This window comes from Pseudophryne corroboree, chromosome 3 (assembly GCF_028390025.1).
Source record: "Pseudophryne corroboree isolate aPseCor3 chromosome 3, aPseCor3.hap2, whole genome shotgun sequence".
NCBI lineage: Eukaryota > Metazoa > Chordata > Amphibia > Anura > Myobatrachidae > Pseudophryne > Pseudophryne corroboree.
In genome coordinates, this window is record NC_086446.1 from 507,803,368 (window position 1) to 507,828,824 (window position 25,457).

Here is a 25,457-nt window from a genome sequence, read left to right on the forward strand (position 1 = left end):
AAAAATATATGTTTCCAGGACGGCTGGAGTCAGGAAAACTGACTCGCTATTTATCCTATATGCACCCAACAAGCTGGGTGCTCCTGCTTCTAAGCAGACTATTGCTCGCTAGATCTGTAGCATGATTCAACTTGCACATTTTGCGGCTGGACTGCCGCACCCTAAATCTGTAAAAGCCCATTCCACGAGGAAAGGGGCTCTTCTTGGGCGGCTGCCCGAGGGGTCTCGGCTTTACAATTTTGCCGAGCTGTTACTTGGTCGGGTTCAAACACTTTTGCAAGAGTCTACAAGTTTGATACCCTGGCTGAGGAGGACCTAGAGTTTGCTCATTCGGTGCTGCAGAGTCATCCGCACTCTCCCGCCCGTTTGGGAGCTTTGGTATAATCCCCATGGTCCTTACGGAGTCCCAGCATCCACTTAGGACGTCAGAGAAAATAAGATTTTACTCACCGGTAAATCTATTTCTCGTAGTCCGTAGTGGATGCTGGGCGCCCATCCCAAGTGCGGATTGTCTGCAATACTTAGAAGAAGCAAGTGTTGGTATTTATCTGTGTCCAGGGCGCGTAAAAAAAGAAAAAGGTAATGAAACTTAACACATCCCTTGTCAAATGGGTATATGATGTCTTCTCCAGATTATGCAGGCCTATGAGTCCTTTCATTCAGGTGAATCTTCTCGTTATAAATGGCTCCCAGTTCATGTCAAAATGGAGAGAAATAAGAGAGAAAAGAAATGTGTAGCACCGTTTACAACAGCTAGAATCGAGAATTCCACACAATAAAAGTTTTTAAGGGCGTACCCCACTCACACAGAAACAAGTAAGTGGGTTCCCGTAAAGGTATCTTTATTGCTAGTTTTTTTCTCCAATCCCCTCAGGTTAGGTTCACGTAATTAAGCATGCCTGAATCTCACACCACATGGGGTACTGTAAACACGTAGGGGTAGTGTCTGAGGCAATTTCAATGCGTACCCTCACTTACACAGAGCAAAGCCAGAACATTCATATAACGGTTTCTTTATATCAACAAAAATCCTCAGGTGCGTACCCCAACTCACTCAGTAAACGATGAATGACTCCTATAAAGGTTTCTTTAAATAGATTCACTGGTATCCCTTTGGTGGATCCACAAGAGGAAAAGGAACTCTTTCTCCCAAATGCCAGACCAGAGTCATGAAAAAAATCCTTCTTTCTAAAACAGGTTTTTTATTCCAGACATAGTCCAAATTCATACGAAGAAATCACCACACATGGTGACAGAAAAAAAAAAAAAAAAAAGTAAAAATTTAAAAGTACAATAAAAATTCCAAAGGCAAAATTTGAGATAATAATCGGCGTGATTATTCCCTTTTTCCAGAAAACTACTCACAGTACAGTCGTCCTGTACTGTGAGTAGTTTTCTGGAAAAAGGGAATAATCACGCCGATTATTATCTCAAATTTTGCCTTTGGAATTTTTATTGTACTTTTAAATTTTTATTTTATTTATTTTTTTTTTTTTTTCTGTCACCATGTGTGGTGATTTCTTCGAAAGAGTTCCTTTTCCTCTTGTGGATCCACCAAAGGGATACCAGTGAATCTATTTAAAGAAACCTTTATAGGAGTCATTCATCGTTTACTGAGTGAGTTGGGGTACGCACCTGAGGATTTTTGTTGATATAAAGAAACCGTTATATGAATGTTCTGGCTTTGCTCTGTGTAAGTGAGGGTACGCATTGAAATTGCCTCAGACACTACCCCTACGTGTTTACAGTACCCCATGTGGTGTGAGATTCAGGCACGCTTAATTACGTGAACCTAACCTGAGGGGATTGGAGAAAAAAACTAGCAATAAAGATACCTTTACGGGAACCCACTTACTTGTTTCTGTGTGAGTGGGGTACGCCCTTAAAAACTTTTATTGTGTGGAATTCTCGATTCTAGCTGTTGTAAACGGTGCTACACATTTCTTTTCTCTCTTATTTCTCTCCATTTTGACATGAACTGGGAGCCATTTATAACGAGAAGATTCACCTGAATGAAAGGACTCATAGGCCTGCATAATCTGGAGAAGACATCATATACCCATTTGACAAGGGATGTGTTAAGTTTCATTACCTTTTTCTTTTTTTACGCGCCCTGGACACAGATAAATACCAACACTTGCTTCTTCTATATATTGTTTTGGTAAAATCGGTGATTTTTACATAGGTATTTTGTCAGTGGACGGGCTGCTGTGCGCCAAACTTGTAGACCCTCCCTATTTTCTCTTTTTTTTTCTGTCTGCAATACTTGTATATAGTTATTGCCTAACTAAGGGGTTATTGTTGAGCCATCTGTTGAGAGGCTCAGTTATATTTCATACTGTTAACTGGGTATAGTATCACGAGTTATACGGTGTGATTGGTGTGGCTGGTATGAGTCTTACCCGGGATTCAAAATCCTTCCTTATTGTGTCAGCTCTTCCAGGCACAGTATCCTAACTGAGGTCTGGAGGAGGATCATAGTGGGAGGAGCCAGTGCACACCAGGTAGTCCTAAAGCTTTCTTTAGTTGTGCCCAGTCTCCTGCGGAGCCGCTATTCCCCATGGTCCTTACGGAGTCCCAGCATCCACTACGGACTACGAGAAATAGATTTACCGGTGAGTAAAATCTTATTTTTTAGCAGTGCTGCTGTGTCCAAAGACGTAATTAGCGCCCATCTCTGAATCACCCCCAATGTAATCTAATCCTATTATACTCTTTATTATTGTCCAAGCATCCAGCTTCTGGCTGACCTTTTACATGTCCATCTCTTGCTCCAGAAACCAGCAAATCCTCCTGCACATCAAGGCAAGTTATGGTCTTCATATGTCCATGAAAAATTCTCAGACAGTCCCCAGTGTGAAGGTCCCACTGCCTGTAAGACAGGAGTATATGAGATAATGCACTTCCTACTGAAACATATATACAGTAGCTATTGGTCACCCAGGAGTTCAGAGCCTATCAGAACAGCTCTCTGTATTGTTCATAGACGTTGCACGCTAATCCTATTAGACTCAAAGTGATTTTGGGCGGTCAAAATGGACGGATTCTGCGGTATCCAATTAGAAATGGGGCCTTATTCGGGTTTGTTAGCAAACTAAAAAAGCACACTAATGGACAAAACCATGGCCCTCATTCCGAGTTGATCGGTCGCAAGGCGAATTTAGCAGAGTTACACACGCTTAGTCTACGCCTACTGGGAGTGTATCTTAGCATCTTAAAAGTGCGAACGAAGTTTACGCAATATTGCAAACAAAAAAAACTTAGCAGTTTTAGAGTAGCTCCAGACTTACTCTGCCTGTGCGATCAGTTCAGTGCTTGTCGTTCCTGGTTTGACGTCACAAACACTCCCAGCGTTCGCCCAGACACTCCCCCGTTTCTCCGGCCACTCCTGCGTTTTTTCCGGAAACGGTAGCGTTTTCAGCCACACGCCCATAAAACGCCGTGTTTCCGCCCAGTAACACCCATTTCCTGTCAATCACACTACGTTCGCCGGTGCGAACAAAAAGCCGTGAGTAAAAATCCTTTCTTCATAGCAGAATTACTTAGCGCAGTCGCAGTGCGAACATTGCGCATGCGCTCTAAGCTGATTTTCACTGCGATGCGAAAAAAAAGAACGAGCGAACGACTCGGAATGAGGGCCCATGTTGCACTCTAGGTGGGGCAGATGTAACAAATGCAGAGAGAGTTAGATTTGGGTGGGATGTGTTCAATCTGAAATCTAAATTGCAGTGTAATAATAAAGCAGCCAGTATTTACCATGCACATAAAAAATATAACTCACCCAAATCTATATCTCTCTGCACATGTTACAGCAGCCCCTCCTGCAGTGTACATGGTTTTGCCCATTATTGTGCTTTTTTGGTTTGAGTCACATGCAAAAGCGAATTCAACAGCGTCTATTGGCAGTCGCCTGTTTACGCAAATGGCATACAGACTCCTTCTCCTGTGTACATCCAGGCAAGGTCTGTGACAGTGGCGTCACAAGGCGGGTGCGGGGGGTGCGGCCCGCACCCGGGTGTGACACCTGGAGGGGGTGACACCAAATGTCAGCTCCTCCGCAGTGACAGGAGCTCCGAGCCAGGTGCTGCAGTGTGAAATTCCGTTACAGCACCCGGCTCCTGTCATAGCAGAGGAGCCGACAGCACACTGAGACCGTCTCTGGGGGAAGCCCAGCATCTCCGGAGATGCTGGGCAAGCCCCCAGAGTGACGATCCCGGTATCCCCGCGAAGCCACGCCCCCTAGCTGTAAGGCCACGCCCTTTTTTTGCCGCGATCGCGGCAGTACATCAGGGGTGCGCACCGGGTGTCACCACACCTGGTGACGCCTCTGGTCTGTGACACACACTTTTTGCACCTGTGCATACTGATTTGTGTGTCCTTATATGCCACCATCGGTCATACCATCGAAAATTATAGCAGCCCTGTGGAAGGTGCAGTGTCTCTTTGATCGGGATCAGTATGATTTACCTACAATCAAAATCCCGACAGTCAAAATACCGACAACAATTGACCGATGGTTAAAATATCGACAAGGTCAAAATACTGACTTTTAAAATGTCGACAGGTCAAAAAGTCGAGACGAGTTTTTCATTGTTTTTTGGGTGTGTACGTCAACATAAGTCGACATGGGCACCGCTGAACTCGCCACGGTTAAGGCACGGCACACTATTATATTCCCCCTCCAGGTCCACTGGGATTGTAAAGTATGAACAAGTCGGTTTCAATTAAAAAATCATGAAAAACTTTTGACCTGTCAACATTTTAAATGTAGGTATTTTGACCGTGTCGGCATTTTAAATGTCGGTATTTTGACCATGTCAGTATTTTGACAATCGGTCATTGATTGTCGGTATTTTGACCGTCGGGATTTTGATTGTAGGTAAACCGACTGCATCCCCTTTGATAGCCTCCTATTCTTGCAGCAGTGTGTCTGTGAATGCAGCCGATTGCATTGATACACCTGTAATACTCCTATAATACGCCCCCACTGAACGAACCATTTTTGCGTGCTATACTAGCCATGACGCAATCCCCGCCCAGGAATGCCAATTACTTTTCCAACACCTTTCTGATGCTGTCTGTCCCGATCGCAACAGCGCCATTTTCGGGCATGCACCCTTGCAAATTATCACTCGGCTACATGAAAATTGGCATTGCTTGCTAATCAGAATTCGGCCCAACGTGTTTTGTGTTCTTTCCAAACAACTTTGGTTTCATCTCTGCTGAACTTTCTCGACTTATAGATAATTTGTCTTACTAATGAACTAATGGTCTAATGAAGGCTTTTAGAGATACAGTTTGTAACACTTTCCAGCTTTAGTGAACAATTCTTAATCTTAATATAAGTTCTCTGCTATATTATTTGTTAGAAGTAATGCTTCCTGTGACTAGCTTCCTCCTGACACCAATTAGTCTATTTTTTGTTTTGTTTTACAAATTCATAGTCTTATGGGCCCTACACACTGGCCGACATGACTGCACGATATGAACGATCTCGTTCATTAATGAACGAGATAACGTTCATTTCTGCAGCGGGGTACACTGGGCTCCACAAGTCTGGACAATGGGGTGTAGAGTAGGATCTTGATCCGAGGCACCAACAGGCTCAAAGCTTTGACCTTCTTCCCAGGATGCATAGCGCCGCCTCCTATATCACCCCGCCTCCCAGCACAGTAGCTCAGTTTGTCAGTTGGTGCTGCAGTAAGCAGGCACTTAACAGAGGGGCTGCTCCAAGCAGCCCTGAGAAAAGCTTTTTATGAGGTAAAAAGTGAAGACTTCAAGGGCAGCAGCGGTGGTAAATGTCTTGTGACATTCTCTGCTGCAGCTCCAGCTCTCCCCAGCGGCGCTGTACACTCCCGAGCCCTGGTTGCCGGGTACCTACAGTGGAGGCCCGGTTTACTTCATGTTAGACACACACGGCTGGGGCTCTCCAGGATCGTGTGGCCGCGCTTCGGGAGGTGGTAAGTGGGTCCCGCTCGCGGGACCCGGTCTTTATCGCGATCCGGCGCGGTCAGTGGGAGGCGGGCTGCGCGCGCTGGCGGTGGACACTGTGGATACAGGCGATCCCACTAGATCACCAGGGCATGGGCGCAGGTCAGGTTTTCTCTTAAAACCGATTTTAATATCGCCCACAGTACCCGGTGGTTTTGCCAGCAAGGGGGATAAGGCTTAGACCTGAAGCCCCTCCCCCAGCCCAAGGGCGCCATTTCCAGCAAGTGTTCCCGCCCTGGAGTTGCATCTCTGTCTTTTCCTCACTCCATGTCAGTGTCTGCGGCGCCATTACTCCTCAGCTCACTGTTCCTGGGACTGCTTGGGCAAATCCTCCTATGTAAAGCCGCCTGGTTGTCAGCGCTGTGCCTTTACATGACACTTAAGTATTCTACCTGCCTTTTTAGTCAGTGTTAGTAAGAAAGAGTGCATTTAGTCAGTGGTTTATAGTACAATTACCCTGTGATATACATCCAGTTCTTACTGTGTACTGTTATATCTATTGTTATATAGCTGTGTAAGCTAGTCAAGTGCAGTATTATTGCTAGTAATAACCTCTGCATTGTACAAACTGTGACTATCTGTGTGTGCATTGATAGCTGAGTGGTGTCCATCTCGTGTCTTTCACTCAACTTGCTATCCCTATATTCTATAACCTGAGGGGGCTTGGTGCGTCAGGTGTTATTTAATATAGGATTTTCACAAAGATATACTGTATTACGTATTTTTCTCTGTGATTTAGTCACCATATCTCGCCTTTCTCTGACGTCCTAGTGGATGCTGGGAACTCCAAACAGGTGTCGGCGTTGTCGACGGAGACACCCTCTCACACACATATCCGCTCTATCACCTCCTTAGAGGAGCCTTTTACCTCAGACATGTCGACACACGCGTACCGACACACCACACACACAGGGGATGCTCTATTTGAGGACAGTTCCCCCACAAGGCCCTTTGGAGAGACAGAGAGAGAGTATGCCAGCACACACCCCAGCCCTATATAACCCAGGGATTACACTACAACTCAGTGTTTACCCAGTAGCTGCTGTATATACAAATTTTTGCGCCTAAATTTATGTGCCCCCCCCCCCCCTCTCTTTTCACCCTTTGTGTACCAGGATACTGCCGGGGAGAGCCTGGGGAGCTTCCTTTCAGCGGAGCTGTGAAGAGAAAATGGCGCTGGTGTGCTGAGGAAGAAGGCCCGGCCCCCTCAGCAGCGGGCTTCTGTCCTGTTTCTGACTAAAAATGGCGGGGGGTTTACACATATACAGTTTTCCAGACTGTATTATGTGTATATATTGCCAAAAGGTATACTTATTGCTGCCCAGGGCGCCCCCCCCCCCCAGTGCCCTGCACCCTACAGTGACCGGAGTGTGTGGTGTGCAGTGGGAGCAATGGCGCACAGCTGCAGTGCTGTGCGCTACCTTAATGAAGACCGGAGTCTTCTGCCGCCGATTTTATCTCCTTCTTCTGTCTTCTGGCTCTGCAAGGGGGACGGCGGCGCGGCTCCGGGAACGGACGATCGAGGTCAGGCCCTGTGTTCGAACCCTCTGGAGCTAAAGGTGTCCAGTAGCCTAAGAAGCACAAGCTAGCTGCACGCAGGTAGGTTTGCTTCTCTCCCCTCAGTCCCACGTAGCAGTGAGTCTGTTGCCAGCAGATCTCACTGAAAATAAAAAACCTAACAAATACTTTCTTTCTAGCAAGCTCAGGAGAGCCCACTAGGTGCATCCAGCTCTGGCCGGGCACAGATTCTAACTGAGGTCTGGAAGAGGGGCATAGAGGGAGGAGCCAGTGCACACCAGATAGTACCTAATCTTTCTTTTAGAGTGCCCAGTCTCCTGCGGAGCCCGTCTATTCCCCATGGTCCTTACGGAGTTCCCAGCATCCACTACGGACTACGAGAAATAGAATTACCGGTGAGTAAATTCTTATTTTATCTCTGCTGGTGCTGACTACACTGCGCAGGGGTTTGGGTTTAGGGATATAGTGCTGCTAATAATTGTACTGTGTTACCTCGTACTGCAAGTTATATCATGTCTGCTTCTGAGGGTAACGGTTCTGGGGCGGAACACACTGCTGGTGTTGCTGAAGCCACAGGCACATATGGGGAGAATATAGCAGCTGTAGGCTCTGGTTCTGGGGGCTCCTTGCCCCCCAGTGGGACTGTGGCAACGGAGGCACATACTGACCCTCCGTGGGCCGCTTTTTCCACGCTTCTGCATACGCTAGTTCATAAACTAACACCCCCTATGGGACCCCCAATGCTGGTACAACCGTATGTGGTCCCTGCAGCTAACCCGCCGTGGGCGGACGATTTATCTGCTCAATTAAAGAAGTTGAACCAGTCCCTGACTACTAAAAAGTCTGACCATCGCTCGCCTAAGTCCAAGAGGTCCTCTAAGCGAGCGCTCGTCTCCTCACAATCCACTGCTGTCACTGACACCTCGTCTGATGAAGACAGCACATACACTGACCCCACAGGTTCTGACTCAGATACGGCTGATGGGGAGGGTAGTTCATTTTAGTTCAATTAAGTTAATTCTGAAGATTACGGATGATCCCGAACCATCCGTTCCTCCTAAGAAACCAGATAGGTTCAAGCGTCAGAAGGTGATTAAACAAGTTTTACCTCACTCTGACCACCTAGTGGATATACGTCAGGAACCCTGGCAAAGCCCGGGTACGAAGTTTATGTCTCAAAAGAATATGCTGGCTCACTAACCCCTCGCGCCAGAGCTGTCTTAAGAATTGGGAAACGCCTCCTCCAGTAGACTCACATGTGGCTAGGATGGTGGTTTCCTCAGCTCTACCTGTCACTACCGTCACGTCATCAAAAGAGCCTACGGATAAACGTGTCGAGGGTTGTCTAAAAGCGATTTACACCCTCACGGGTGCTGCACAAAGGCCCACCATTGCAGCTACATGGGTGGCAGAGGCTATTGAAGCATGGGCCTTGGAGTTAGAAGCTGAAATCTCCTCTGACCATGCTAGACAATGCTTGTCATATATTGTCACAGCTTCTCGCTATATTAAAGAGGCGGCTTCTGATGCCGGTATCCTATCAGCCAAGGCCTCTACTACGTCAGTCCTGGTTCGCAGGATATTGTGGATGAGATCCTGGTCTTTGAATCTGGACTCTAGAAAAACCCTGGAGGTACTCCCTTTCAAGGGGGATATTCTGTTTGGGGAGGACTTAAATAAGATAGTGGCAGACTTGACTACTGCCAAAACTGTCTGTCTGCCTAATGCAGCTCCTTCTGTGTCGAAGGCCAAAGGCACGTCCTTTCGCCCCTTTTGTCCTTCAGGTAAAGCAAAAAGTCATAAGCAGGCACGCACTTCCAAACCTGGTAAGCCGAAACCCAAAAGAGCCTGGGCTGCCCGTCAGCCAGCAGCCAAGACCGATAAGCCTGCCGCATGACGGGGCGGGCCTCCCCCTGGGGGATCCCAGGGTGGGGGGCCGGCTTCTAAGGTATACCCAGGAATGGTTGAAGACCACTTCAGATGCCTGGGTACGGGAAGTTGTCACTCGAGGTTACGCCATAGCCTTCAAAAACCGACCCCCTCATCGATTTTGCCAGACAGACGTCCCGTCGGACCAGACAAAGGCAAACACTCTGCATTCGGTGGTACAGACCCTCCTGGATACAGGAGTCGTAGTACAGGTGCCTCTTGCTCAGAGGGGCCGGGGGTACTATTCTCCGCTGTTTCTAGTCCCGAAACCTAATGGGTCCTCCTGGCCCATTCTCAACCTCAAGGCACTGAACAAGTTTGTGAAGGTTTCCAAGTTCCGTATGGAAACCCTTCGCTCTATAGTTCTGGCCTTGGAACCTGGGGACTACATGGTCTCCCTGGACATACAGGATGCTTACCTGCATATTCCTATTGCAGTGTCACATCAACAATACCTGAGGTTTGCTATTGGCAACCTCCATTACCAGTTTCGGGCGTTACCTTTTGGTTTAACAACGGCTCCGCGAGTCTTCACCAAAGTTATGGCGGTGATGACGGTGGTACTCCGCCGTCAAGGGGTCAGGATACTGCCGTATCTGGACGACTTGTTAATCCTGGCAAATTCCCCAGATCTTCTCCTGCGTCATCTGGATATGACGGACCGGTTTCTACAAGCCCACGGGTGGCTCATCAACTGGAAGACATCCTCCCTCGTCCGTGCTCAGAACATGGTGCATCTGGGAGCGCTGTTGGACACTGAAAACCAGAGGTTGTTCTTGTCTCAGGAGAAAGTCCTGAAACTTCAGGACAGGATTCGTTGTTTCCTTTCTCGTCCGCAAGTGTCGATACATTCGGCAATGCAGGTGCTGGGCCTCATGGTATCAGCATTCGACATGGTGGAGTATGCTCAATTCCATTCTCGCCCCCTCCAGAAGCTGATTCTAGCCAAGTGGGACGGCCTGCCTCACCGTCAGGTCTCAAATGATCTCTTTGACTCCGGAGGTCCGTCTGTCGCTGCTCTGGTGGCTCCAGGACCGACAATTGTGCAGAGGCCGTCCCTTCTGGATATCCAACTGGGTCCTGTTGACGAGAGATGCCAGTCTAAGAGGTTGGGACGCGGTGCTGGAGTAGCACTCCTTGCAGGGTCGTTGGACCAAGGAGGAATCTCTCCTCTCGATCAACATTCTGGAATTGCGGGCGGTCTTCAATGCGTTGAACCTAGCCCAGCATTTGATTCAGAACCGTCCTGTTCAAGTACAGTCGGACAACGCTACCACAGTGGCTTACATAAATCATCAAGGCGGCACTCGAAGCCGTTTGGCAATGAAGGAAGCCTCACGGATTCTACGTTGGGCAGAACGCCATCTACCGGCAATATCGGCAATATTCATTCCGGGAGTCCTGAATTGGGAAGCGGACTTTCTCAGTCGTCAGGACGTGCATGCCGGCGAGTGGAGCCTCCATCCAGAAGTGTTTCAAATCCTCGTGGAAAGGTGGGGTCTTCCAGATGTGGATCTGATGGTGTCTCGACACAATCACAAGGTACCGTTCTTCGGAGCAAGGACAAGGGATCCTCAAGCAGCATTCGTGGATGCGCTGGCAGTGCCGTGGAGGTTTCGGCTGCCGTACGTGTTCCCTCCGGTGTCGCTCCTGCCCAGGGTAATTCGGAAGTTCAAGCAAGAAAAAGGAAATCTGCTTCTCATAGCTCCGGCGTGGCCCAGACGGCACTGGTTCTCAGACCTGCAAGGCCTATCGTCAGAGCGTGCACTTCTACTTCCACAACGCCCAGACCTCCTCGTTCAGGGCCCCTGTGTCTACCAGGACCTAGCCCGGCTGTCTTTGACGGCGTGGCTCTTGAAGCTTCCGTCTTAAGAGCTAAGGGTTTTTCTGAAGAGGTCATTAAAACTATGTTGCGGGCCTGGAAACCGGCCTCTGCTCGGATTTACCATCGTGTCTGGCATTCCTACTTTGTTTGGTGCGCATCTAACCATTATGACGCTTCCAAGTTTAGTACAGCCAAACTTTTGGCTTTTCTACAGCAGGGCCTAGATTTAGGCCTGCGTCTGGCCTCCCTCAAGGTTCATATTTCTGCCTTGTCGGTGTGATTTCAGGGAAAAATTGCGACTTTACCTGATGTTCATACTTTCACTCAGGGTGTGTTGCGTATCCAACCTCCCTATGTCCCGCCTGTAGCTCCTTGGGACTTGTCGGTGGTTTCGGAGGCGTTACAAGAGTCTCCATTTGAACCTCTTGGTTCAGCTGACCTTAAGTGGCTTTCCCTTAAGGTGGTGTTTCTGTTGATTTTTGCCTCTGAAAGAAGAGTGTCGGATTTGGGTGCCTTGTCTTGTAGTTCCTCATATCTGATTTTTCACCATGACCGGGCGGTTCTTAGGACTCGTCCAGGATATTTGCCTAAGGTGGTTTCTTCGTTCCACCTTAATCAGGAGATTGTGGTTACAGCTTTTGTCTCTCCTGATTTGTCTCCCAAAGAGCGGTCTTTGGATGTGATACGGGCTCTCCGTATCTATGTGAAGAGAACTGCTTCTATTCGAAAGTCTGATTCTCTTTTTGTTTTGTTTGGATTTCACAAACGTGGCTGGCCTGCTCACAAGCAGACCCTGGCCAGGTGGATCAGAATGGTGATTGCGCATGCTTATGTGAAGGCTGGTCTGTTAGCTCCTGTTCACATTACGGCCCATTCTACTCGGTCTGTTGGACCTTCTAGGGTGGCCCAACGTGGTGCGACCCTTGATCAATTGTGCAAGGCGGCTACGCGGTCCTCCGGGAACACGTTCATAAGGTTCTATGCCTTCGATACTGCCGCTTCCTAGGATCCTTCCTTTGGACGCCGGGTTCTTGTGCCCGCTACAGTGCGTCTCCTCCCATAAGGAACTGCTTTAGGACATCCCCATTGTCCAGACTTGTGGAGCCCAGTGTACTCCGCAGCAGAAAACGAGTTTTATGGTAAGAACTTACCCTTGTTAAAACTCTTTCTGCGAGGTACACTGGGCTCCACAAGGCGCCCACCCTGACGCACTTAGCTTCTTTGGGTTGATATGGCATTAGCCGCTGACACTTCTCTTGTCGTGAGAGTGTGGTGTATGTGGCTACTAACCGTTGTCGTCTCTTTTCCTGCTACTGCATTGGGCTGGTTAACTAAACTGAGTTCCTGTGCTGGGAGGCGGGGTGATATAGGAGGCGGCGCTATGCATCTTGGGAAGAAGGTCAAAGCTTTGAGCCTGCTGGTGCCTCGGATCAAGATCCTACTCTACACCCCATTGTCCAGACTTGTGGAGCCCAGTGTACCTCGCAGAAAGAGTTTTAACAAGGGTAAGTTCTTACCATAAAACTCGTTATCGTGCAGTGTGGAGGCTCCAGCGATGAACGAATTGCGGCCCCGCGCTCGTTCATCGCTGGTCCTCCGTCGGCTGTACATGCAGGACAATATGGACGAACTCGTCCATATTTGCCTGGACTTCAATGCAGCCGGGTGACGGGGGGAGTGAAGAAACTTCACTCCCCCCGTCACTGCCCCCCCCCCCCCCTGCCGGGTCGCCCGTCGGCCGTATCCGCCGTCAGGCAGCTCGGCGGCGGATCGGCCAGTGTGTAGGGCCTATAAGGGTTCACATATTTTTTCCAACTGTTATGGGCCCTACACACTGGCCGACATCACTGCACGATATGAACGATCTCGTTCATTAATGAACGAGATAACGTTCATATCGTGCAGTGTGGAGGCTCCAGCAATGACCAATGTGCGGCCCCGCGCTCGTTCATCGCTGGTGCCCTGTCGGCTGTGCATGCAGGCCAATATGGACGAGATCGTCCATATTTGCCTGCACGTCTACGGAGCCGGGTGACGGGGGGAGTGAAGAAACTTCACTCCCCCCGTCACTGCCCCCCCGCCGCCGGGTCGCCCGTCTGCCGTATCGGTGGTTGGGCAGCTCGGCGGCACATCGCCGAGTCTGTAGGGCCCATTAGTCTGAATGTTAAAAAGATGTTTTCAATGGACAACAAAGGTACTGTCATATGTGTGTTAGTTAAAGCAGACTGTTTTTTGTCTCTTCTTGTGACTTATATAAAGATCAGATCACATTTAATGACCAATTAATTTAATTTATACAGAAACCCAGGCAATTCCAAAGGGTTTACATACTTTTTCTTGCAACTGTACATAAAAATGATTCCTGTTTATGCAGTAGATGATTAGACTGTATAGGTGCAATCCCCCCTATATGTGTATAGCAATATTTAAATCTAAGAATAGACGTAGATAACTCATGACTCTCCAGTGTCACTACAAGTTCCAGCATGCACTTATATTCCAACAGCAGGAGCATCACAGGATGCATTCCTCTGTACATGTTTATAACGTTGGCGAATCACTTATTAATTGTACCTGATACTTAGATCAAACCCTCCGCTGAACACGAAGCCCCTCTCCTCACACAGATGCACAACTCGGATGCTCCCAGCATGTCCGTGAATAAGGGGTGGGATTTGTGCCATCTCTGCCATATCAAATAGCTTCACTTTACGGTCTGTAGAACCAGCAGCTACCAATCGGCCCCCATCAAAGTGGATTACTCTGTGAGGATCTTCTCTGGAGATGAAAATAATGGTTAGTCTTTTCTGACAATAAAATGATAAATGAAACTTCTAGATATGTTTTGCACTTACAGAACAGTGTGTAGGAAGTTTATATAATACACTTCATGCCCTGCATAACAAGGTGGTTTTGTTCTAGTGCATGTGGGTGGTTCGCTCAGTGTAAAATCAAGGTACACCTACCATCTGCTCTCTTGAGATACCCCAGCAAACTAGAAGTGCACCTACTGTAGGTAAGAGGCAGAAAAATGTTAGACCATCCTATTACCACTTTATTACATACTTTACAGTCAGTGGCCAGCTGCTGACCTTAGGCTGTAGTTCAGACTACATAAAGGGGGGGGGGGGGGGCAAGTTAATGGTGTGTACACACGGTGAGATCATTGCTATGCCCGATTTTCACTTGCGATTTCCCCTGAACTCCCCGGAGCCCAGCACCACCGATTTTGATTAACTTTTCTTGAGATATGGACTATGTGTGCTTACGATTTTGGCTTATGTGAGATTTTGGCTTATGTGAGATGTCATTGACATGTGAGATGAACTAGATAGTACACCGATCTAGCAAGGATTGACTTGCCTGCACAGTCTATCTTTTCTTGCGATGCCGACCTGGCGGGACCGCGCATCGGGATCGAATCGGGATCACAAGGTGACTTTTGCGATCTGCACTAACTTTTATTGCGATTTTGACTACATAGTCAAAATCGAAAGAAAATATCTCACCGTGTGTACACACCCTAAGTCTTGTATATGACCTTTACTGTGTGTTATAAGACGTGTGCTGGCTGTCCCCGGGGATCAGCAGTGCCGCTGTGTGTATCACGGCTGCCACTGCAGTGGCTCAGTGGCTGGGACAAACTTCTTCCTGTATAACCCACTCCCAGACTCCTTTGTACACAGGCGTCTTAACAGAGGAGGTGGCCCATGTCCAACCTCCTCCGTCGGGGCCCTCTCCTCTACAGCTGGCGCCCATCAGCGTAATAGAATCTGAGCACTAGAACATGCACAGACTCTATTGCGCATCCGCAAATCTTAGGGGAAATGGCGCAGCGGCCATTTTCCCAGAGATTTTCTTACTGCCCATGCGCAAATCTCCAGAAAAATGGCCGCAGCGCCATTTACCGGATATTTGAGGAGAGATGCTACCACCGGCAGGGGAGGTGAGTATTTAAAAATGGGTGCACGGTGTGCGGTGTGGGTCCCCTTGAACCCCGGGGGCCCGTGTACACCTCACATGCTGCACCCATTATAGATATGCCACTGCCTGTGTAACTAGCCAATGGGAGTCTGGGGGCGGGTTATAGAGGAAAGAGAAGCTGAGAGCTGCTTACCAGCCGGTGCAGTGGTGGCTGTGATACGCAAAGTGGTGCTGCTGATCCCCGGTGACAGGCAGCCTGCCAGCACACATTTTCTAACACACAGTAAAGGTATTATAAAGCTTAAATATAAGACTTAAGCTGCACCCCCCACACTACTGAACAGCAGATAGCTTCCATGTGAGATTTTTCATTTTTGGTCAAGTTTTCTTATATTTACAGTATATAAACTGGGCTGATGGAATGATAGCAAGCAAACTAGAGGGAATGGGGAGGTGTCAGATAGAGGTGTGGCATGGCAATGAGGTGATGTTATTGTGGTGCTGTGTCAGTGCCACACTCCAACCCTATCACTGACACTGAGAAGCAGATAAAAGCATCATAGCACATTTGTAGTGTGCACTCAGATACATATAAGCAAATTGAATCCCCCGTCCCCGTGCCCCATTTTCAGCCGATAAGTGCTGTAGGTTGTTTAATTTAAAATCTTCTGAGAGGCCGATACTCAGTGTAGGGGAACTGTATGCAAAACACTGAAATAGTGACATGATGTCCCTCATTGTTTTAGGTCCTCGTGTTTGACTCTTGAGAGACTACTTTGTTTCATACTTGCCTACCTGACCCTCTCCATGAGGGAGAACATACTCTGTTCCTGGATTTTCCTGGTAATGTATGATTGCCATCACCTGTGGTGAGCTAGATAATCTCCTATATATTTGTCTAAATCTGTGACTCTGTGCCCGTAACGCTGGGTGGAGTCACAGCGGTGGGCGGAGTCAGCAAGTCTCTGCTCCTGCTGTCTGTCCATCTCTCTCTCTCCCCTCCCCCCACCCATCAGCAGCTCTGATTCCCCGCCCGCGGCGCCGGCCCAACAACAACGGCTGATGCCGCCCCCGGCATACACATTAGGAGGGACAGGTGGCGCAGGAGAAGGCTCTCATAGCCCTCCCTGCGCCGTGTACACAGACCCGCCGCCTCCTCCGCACAAATCCCGCTGTCAGCTCTCCTGCTGTGACAGGAGGCGAGTGCTGCAGTGACGTCATCTCCTGCAGCACTCTCCTCCTGTCACACAGCCGGCACACACTCTCCAGTCTCCGGGGGCTGCCAGCATCTACAGGCAAGCTGGAAACACCCCCGGAGCGAGAGAGAACAGACCCGCGAGGCCACGCCCCTTTCACAGCAGGCCACGCCCCTTTTTCGGCCGCGGGGGGGGGGGATGTGTGTAACAGTAATGCTGAAATGCTAACCCAGTGACGCCTCTGAACACTGTACTGTTTACCAGCCTGCAGCAGCCGCCCACAGCCCCAACGGTGAGTCCCTCCGGCCATCCTACCCACTGTTTCTATGTCTGCTCGCCACTTTACACAAGTCTCCTCTTCTGGTGCCCTCCCCCTCCACTACTTTCCCCCCTCTCTTCATCAGCTTCCTCACTGGGGACCCTCCCTGCCGACCCGCGTCTCTATATCCCCTCCCTACCACCCCGCGTCTCTCTATCCCCTCCCTACCGCCCCGCGTCTCTCTATCCCCTCCCTACCGCCCCGCGTCTCTATATCCCCTCCCTACCGCCCCGCGTCTCTCTATCCCCTCCCTACCGCCTCGCGTCTCTCTATCCTCTCCCTACCGCCCCGCGTCTCTCTATCCCCTCCCAGCCGCCCCGCGTCTCTCTATCCCCTCCCTACCGCCCCACGTCTCTCTATCCCCTCCCTACCGACCCGCGTCTCTATATCCCCTCCCAGCCACCCCGCGTCTCTCTATCCCCTCCCTACCGCCCCGCGTCTCTATATCCCCTCCCAGCCGCCCCGCGTCTCTCTATCCCCTCTCTACCGCCCTGCGTCTCTATATCCCCTCCCTACCGCCCCTCCTCTCTCTATCCCCTCCTCCCTATGCCTCTGTATCCCCTCCCTACCGCCCGCATCTCAGTATCCCCTCCCTACCGCTCTGCGTCTCTGTATCACCTCCCTACCGCCCCGTGTCTCTGTATCCCCTCCTACCGCCCCGCGTCTCTGTATCCCCTCCCTACCGCCCTGCATCTCTATATCCCCTCCCAGCCGCCCCGCCTCTCTGTATCCCCTCCCTATCGCCCCGGGTCTCTCTATCCCCTCCCTACCGCCCCGCGTCTCTCTATCCCCTCCCTGCCGACCCGCGTCTCTCTATCCCCTCCATACCGCCCGCGTCTTTCTATCCCCTCCCTACCGCCCCGCGTCTCTATATATCCCCTCCCTACCGCCCTGCGTCTCTCTATCCCCTCCCTACGGCCCTGCGTCTCTCTATCCCCTCCCTGCCGCCCTGCGTCTCTTTATCCCCTCCCTACCGCCACCCTTCTATCTATCCCCTCCCTACCGGACCGCGTCTCTCTATCCCCTCTATCCACTCATACAAATATTGAACCGCAGCAAGGCGTGCAGGGGTTAAGGGGGCGTAGCCCCTTTCGACGGTGTGAAGAGCGCCCGTAGGGCGCGATGAAGCACCTAGTTAATAATAAAGGTGTTTCACCACAGGCGTTGGCAATCATACATTACCAGGAAAGTCCAGGAACAGAGCATTTTCTCCCTCATGGAGAGGGCCAGGTAGGCAAGTATGCTTTGTTTGCCTAATGGTAGCCCTGGTTCTGCTTACACTCCACTTTTTGGGATCCCTGTATCATTCTATGTATATGAGAACTAGGGAAAATAAATGACACTGGTATTTAAAACAAAAACAAAAAATTATAGTTTTGCACGGGAGAAGTTAAGTCTATTTTTGCTTGTTAGAACAGTGAAAAGACGAACTTCATTGTGACTTACTGTCCTGTAAGAATGAGAACGTTATATGATCCACAGAAGAGATTTCTTTCCTCCAGGGATACGCTCTCAGTTTCAATGTCGATGTAGGCTGCTTCCAGATTCTCCCCAGGCTACAGACAATAAAACAAGTGCCTTGAGTTATTCATTAACGTAAATACTAAATCTTTGGTAATTCTGCTTTAAAGTTACAGATTTCAAGTGGAATGCCGAGGTCCAGAATTATTTATTTATTTATTAACAGTTTCTTATAAAGTGCAGCAAATTCTGTTATGCTTTACAAATCAAAAATCAGAGATAATTCAAAATTGGGTCACAGAGGTAGGAGGGCCCTGCTCGCAAACATACAACAGGGAAATAGGCATTGATACACAAAGATAGGTGCCATATATTGAATAAAAGTCTACCAGATTGCAAAGATTCTTGGTGGGCTGCATGATATGGTCACACGGCAATGTCGGCTTGGGGACGAACAAGCAGCTTCTGCTGATTAAAATGATATGCAGCATGAATATATTCTGTGTGTGACTATGACTGTATTTGCATACAAAATGCTATTCTATAGTGTTTTCATGAAATATGGATATACCAACGCTGGCTGTAAGAATCACATAAAATTAAAAATAGGGTGGTTTGCTTAATAAAAAGAATCACAATTTATTCCATAAAATACATAATAAACATGAAAGGTTATATAATATAGTCAATTCTGTTTGCATAAAAACTTATATATAGACACCTCCCTGTATCAGATCTCTGTTGTAGATACACTCCCACATAAATACTGTATATGTGTGTCGTTCCAGTGGTTTTTCTGGCTACGACAACTTCCAAAAAGCAGTCACTGCAGAGCAATAATGTTACCGCATATGGATGAAAGATAGTCCCTTAATGTAGCATCAGCCTTAGGAGAAGTCCATTTATACATCTGAAGGGATATACCGGAATCGTGTTGTCCAAATGGTTGCCAAATAATGCCACTGAATCTATGCTCCTGAGGAAGCTGGACCTTTTATTACCAGTGAAACGCATTGAGCTTTATTTTATATCACCCACCTGGATCCCACTCCACCTCCCTGTACTTTTTGGATATTGTGGCATTATCTGGCAACCATTTGTACATCGATCCATCTGTTGAACTCTGCAGTACAACACGATTCCGGTATATCCATTCAGCTGTATAAATGGACTTCTCCTAAGGCTGATGCTACATCAAGGGACTATGGGGGTAATTCCAAGTTGATCGCAGCAGGAATTTTGTTAGCAATTGGGCAAAACCATGTGCACTGCAGGGGAGGCAGATATAACATGTGCAGAGAGAGTTAGATTTGGGTGGGGTGTGTTCAATCTGCAATCTAATTTGCAGTGTAAAAATAAAGCAGCCAGTATTTACCCTGCACAGAAATAAAATAACCCACCCAAATCTAACTCTTTCTGCACATGTTATATCTGCCTCCCCTGCAGTGCACATGGTTTTGCCCAATTGCTATCAAAAATCCTGCTGCGATCAACTTGGAATTACCCCCTAGCTTTCATCCATATCCAGTAACATTATTGGTGGTCATTCCGAGTTGTTCGCTCGGTAATTTTCTTCGCATCGCAGCGATTTTCCGCTAACTGCGCATGCGCAATGTTCGCACTGCGTCAAGTAAATTTGCTATGCAGTTAGGTATTTTACTCACGGCATTACAAGGTTTTTTCTTCGTTCTGGTGATCGTAATGTGATTGACAGGAAGTGGGTGTTTCTGGGCGGAAACTGGCCGTTTTATGGGAGTGTGTGAAAAAACGCTACCGTTTCAGGGAAAAACGCGGGAGTGGCTGGAGAAACGGAGGAGTGTCTGGGCGAACGCTGGGTGTGTTTGTGACGTCAAACCAGGAACGACAAGCACTGAACTGATCGCACTGGCAGAGTAAGTCTCGAGCTACTCAGAAACTGCACAGAGAAGTCTTTTCGCAATATTGCGAATCTTTCGTTCGCAATTTTGAGAAGCTAAGATTCACTCCCAGTAGGCGGCGGCTTAGCGTGTGCAATGCTGCTAAAAGCAGCTTGCGAGGAACAACTCGTGATGAGGGCCATTGCTCTGCAGTGACTGCTTTTTGGAAGTTGTCCTAGCCAGAAAAACCATTGGAAATACACACATATATTAAAGTGGGAGTGTATATACAACAGAGATATGATACAGGGAGAAGTCTATATATAAGTTTTTATGCAAATAGCATTGACTATGCTATATACCCTTTCATGCTTATTATGTATTTTATGGAATAAATTGTGATTCTTTTTATAAGCAAACCGTCCTATTTTTATGTGATTCTTACAGCCAGCGCTGGTACAGTATATCCATGTTTTTTGTTACTATATACTGTATATTAGGGGGTCTGACCATCCCCTTACCAGCTGCTGCTGGCTGCGCACTTGTACTAGTCCTGTTCTTCTTACAGTGTTTTCATGTCCATGTAACGTGGTATATCAGGTACAGATAGAGCCGCAATTACATAAAGAATATAGGCATGCCACATATCGTTTTAATCAGCAGAAGATGCTTGTGCGCCCTATTACATTACTTTGTGTCTAAGACGCATTTTCACACACAAAAAGTCGCTAGGTGCTACCGAGTCCGGCCACAACATGGCGTGACTTCAAGGGCTGTTAAGCGTGACTGCAGCACGGATGTAAGAGGACACATCTGTATGTGGCTGCTCACATTTCTGCTAGCTTTTGCTCACATTTGTATGCAACCTCCTAACTCATTGAATCTTCCAATAAAGATCCAAGATTGGATCACCGTTATTGTCTACCTTTTTTTCTGTGTTATCTCAGAGCAATAAGGTTGCTATGATGATGTAAAAGGCAAGTGGAAAGTGGTTAGTAGGATCTGCACAGACTGTATACTTACAGATGGCCTCCGAGATGCCCTGAAGGGGGGTGCACACGAAGAGATCTGTTCTTAAAATCTAAGCAATCTGACTAGATTGCTTAGATTTTAAGCACGGATCTCTCGTGTGTATGCCCCACAGCGATAGTGATGTGTGGCCCTGCGCGTCGCTATCGCCGCTGCTAGATTGGCCTGCATGCAGGCGCAATCTAGCAGGTCGCTCATTTCACCTCTGGGTGAAATGAGTGCCTCCCCCACGCTCTGCACAAATCGCGTTGTGCTGAGCGGGGGGAGAGATGTGTGCTGAGCAGTCTGTGACAGATTGCTCGGCACACATCTCTCCCCGTGTGGACGGGGCTTAAGCCTGCATTAATTGGATATTGAGTGTGATACAGATTGACATATATATATATATATATATATATATATATACACACACACATACATACATACATACATACATACATACATACATACAGTAATGTACTTATACATAGCATACAGGGCAAGGACGTGCAGTCAGGGAAGGCAGTGCCTCCCCTGTGATTAATTATTAAAATAATGCAAAGAAGATACTTATGACACATATTATGTGTCATAAGTATCTTCTTTATTTAATTCTAATAATTTTTTTTCCTTTGATAATGCTGATTATCTTTACAGGAATAAAAGCTATACCTTAAACACACCGTAAATACACTTTAAACCTTTAGCCGCTGCGGCTGCTATACTTAATTCACACTCTACGCACCTTTTATGCTATTAGCGTACAGAGTGCCGTACAGTGTACGGACTTTGCGTGCACACGCCGCACTGACGGTACAAAGTACTCACAGTGCGTACACACCCAGAGATACACTTTAAACCTTCTACAGCAATGCAATGCACTAATAATAATACACTTTAAACCTTAGCAGGGCAATGAGCACACGACACCAATTGTGATTTTACCGCTGGGTTCCGACACCACAGTGGATTATTTCTGAAAGGGGGTTTACAATACAAATTATACACTACAATACAAAACAATATAACAGAATAATGGCTACAGGTCAGTGTACATACGTGAGTATATTCGCGTGCGCTTCCCGGTCCGGTCCTCCGTCATCAAATAGATAACGTTGTGAGTCTTGTGTCAGGCCGGGCTGCAGCAGGCTTTATTTATACAAGTCTTCCAAAAGCAATACAATGGATATTGTAATCCCTTTGTCCATTGGACACAGGAATGCACTTTTACAGTACAGGAGAGGTCATTGGTTGATTTGAAAAGGTAGGCGATGTCTTTCTCAACTGCTCTGGTGGGTGGTCTCCTCTGGATTCCCGCCGCATACATAATATACAGTAAATACAGTTTATATTTATATTCTGCTTCTGCACATAACTATCCGCAGGAACATGCGATCTTCCGCAGACCAACACCGGAATGTTACCCTTAAAATACCCTACAGCTGGATACCAAATATCACCTTATAACCTTAGTCTGTCCCCTCTTACCCTGTAAAGGTGAATCCCTTTGTTCTGCAACCATTTAAACAGCTATAACTTTCTGATGTGGTGCAAGGAGACTATGTGTACAATGTGCACTATTTGGATTAAATATGTAATGTGTTTTGATGGCTCTCCATGCGTACATAAACTCTGCCGTAAATACCCATACCACGCACCGATGCGCAGGACCGTGGGAGCGACCATACGCAAATTGCGGATATGTGCACGCACCGCAGAACAGGGCATGTGTGTGCAGTTTGTACGTGATGTGTGTTCTGCAATATTTTTTGCCTTTGACAGTCCACCCTTTGGCAGTAACCAATAACTGCCACTATCTAATCACTAAACAGAAAAATATCAATACAATATCTACAGACGATTGGATGGTCGGAGGAGAGTTGTAGGCGGGAAATGTATGACCTAGTGGGATAGTAAAAAGCATGTATGTATGAATCCATGTCTGAGGGGCATGTATCATTGTGCCGTATATGTTTTAGATAAGCTTCGAGGTATTGCGAAGTATACATTAAATCCTTCTTATCCCGTATTAAGGGTCTGTAAGTGGGCTGACAAACACTACTGAGCTCTTTTCGGCTTCTTGTTCCAACAAATGGGGTGCACATTTAGTTGATGATACATGGAGGGGGAACATATGTGAGTGCTAGTATATGTGGATATCACCTGTCGACTATGTGTGTCATTAACTGAAGGTTGTAGAGATGAAGATAAGACACATATCTAAAATACATTCACATAACATTTACATAAACATTCTTGGGTAGGGCTGATGTCTTTTCCGGATGGGTGTATCTGGGCAGAGGGGGAGACAAAGGAAAAACGGGTGAAAGAAACAGGCCATGGAATTCATTTGCAATCCTTATCATAACACTGTCTCTATGGATGGGTCGTAAATTAAATCTGCTGCTATGACAATGCCCTCGCTCCTTAAACTCATCAAATTTGTGCCGTGCTTGCGCAGCGTCAGAATTCGAACACACCTAAATATCAGGCCAATAATTATAACGACTCCCAGGATACAAAGGAGAAACTTCCCTACACTCATAATAACATTTTGAGCCCACTCTCCTAATCCTGAGAACCAATTTCGTGGGTTCAACCATGAGACCCAGCCAGTCAGTTCATTACTCACATCCGCCATGGTAAGGTTGTGTTTCCTCCTGAACTCCCACTTCAACTGCAAGATATTGTCCATCTTTTGATCGATAATCTCCGTTGGGTCGTCAGTACTGTTCGTAATATACGTACAGCACTTCACCCCATATTGAGTTGCCAGAGTAACACAGTACCCACCTGTCACGGCTGTGATATAATTTAGGACCATCCTGTGCTGAATCAGTTCCTTCTTGTAAGCTTGTAACTCCCTTCCTGTATACCTGAAGGTGTCATCATACATCTCAGTGATATTATCTATCAAGTTCGCTAGCGCATGGATATACCTATAATTTATAATTCCTCTGGCAGTACGGGTGATGTCTAATGCGAGAAGGAATAGAATCCCGGTGGATTTGTGGATCAAATCAGAGGCTACATGCTCTGTTCTATCTATGAGGTGTCTCTTGACGATGTGTTCATAGTGAGTATGAGTATAAGGAGCCTGAGCACTGCGGTGAATATCTTTCATCTTATCATGGGTTATGGTCATGACCTCTGGCAACACTCTTCCAACATAACACAATCCCTCTGAGTTCGGGGCAAGCCACTTATACGCCTTCCTCCCACATATGAAATAGGCATCATCGGGGAGAACATAGGGGACAGAATATAACATTACCATATTACAAACTTTCCAAGTGAAAAACCCAATCCCTAGTTCTCCTATCTGCTCAGTACAAGTATCAGGCTGGATGATATGAGCACCGTACCCTGGTGATACTTCTCCAACCCACATGGTCTTGCTTCCTCGAGTATACCTATACCGAAAATACCTTCCACTGTTGGCTATTTGGCGTACAAGTTCAGAGTCTATGGGTATCCTATCAGCTCTGTGCGAAAAGGTCATTGTCTGGTTATTCCACGTCACTTCCCAATTTCCCGGTTTTCGGTAATTGGAAATATTGAAACATAATAAGGATCTATCTACATGATACTGGTGGAGCTTCAAGCTAGGGGCCCCAGAAACACTGAATTTCTTGTCCACCGGTCTCCCACCCCGTAATTCGAGTACCTCATCTATTGCTAAAGGTTACGGTACTAATCCTGACTTTCTCTGACCTTGAGGTACTTGTGAGCACACCCAGCATTCTGTCTGGTTTAAGACCTTACCCTCTAGTGAGTGGTAATCACTCAATGGATGACGGTCCATGTCGATATTAAGGCTGGACTGACATCTCTGGATGCACCCATCCTCAACTATATTCTCACAATCCCTACAAATACAATATTCATCAGACAATAACCCCTCACAGTGCCTCCGAGCTCCCTGACTACCAGAGCGCTTACTGATGCCAGCCTTTACTGAAGTGATGTGCTGCTCCTGTGATCCTACAAATTCATACTTGCCATCAGAACCCATTCCAGATCCCTGCTCGACCTCTCTGGGACCCTCACAAAAACAAACTGTTCTTATCAAAACCAGAGTTACTAATAGAACCCGAAACGCAGTCTCTTGTGATCGATCCATTTCGTTTAGGGAAAGGAGGAAAATAAGAAGGGGAAAAGACAGGAAAATGCAGGGGGAGGTGAAAAAAAAATTATACTACAACCGTTCTAGATCTGTGCTTGGATGCCCTTCAACAGTCCTGCCTCTCAACCTTCCCGGAACAGACACTCCAGTGATACGAGGTTCTCTACACTCTGCTCTTTGTCACGAGTTCTCTCCGGGTCAGCGGCCTTTCTGTAGGGAACATAAATCTTGCATTTCAATGTGTTTAACTGTTGTGTATTATCAGTTGTGTGAAGTAAACCATCTGTGGAAAGTGAAAAGAGAG

The 25,457-nt window shown here is 47.5% G+C and overlaps 1 protein-coding gene across 1 annotated transcript in view; it reads right to left on the minus strand.

The window, feature by feature from the left end:
• Positions 1-25,457, minus strand: part of FBXW10B (F-box and WD repeat domain containing 10B) — a 107,858-nt gene that overhangs the window by 42,429 nt on the left and 39,972 nt on the right. Inside the window, exons 5-7 of the mRNA XM_063961026.1 lie at positions 18,149-18,258; positions 13,838-14,041; positions 2,751-2,872 (exon numbers count right to left, since the gene is read on the minus strand). Of these exons, the coding sequence (XP_063817096.1) occupies positions 2,751-2,872; positions 13,838-14,041; positions 18,149-18,258 (436 nt within the window). The remainder of the gene's footprint in view (positions 1-2,750; positions 2,873-13,837; positions 14,042-18,148; positions 18,259-25,457) is intronic.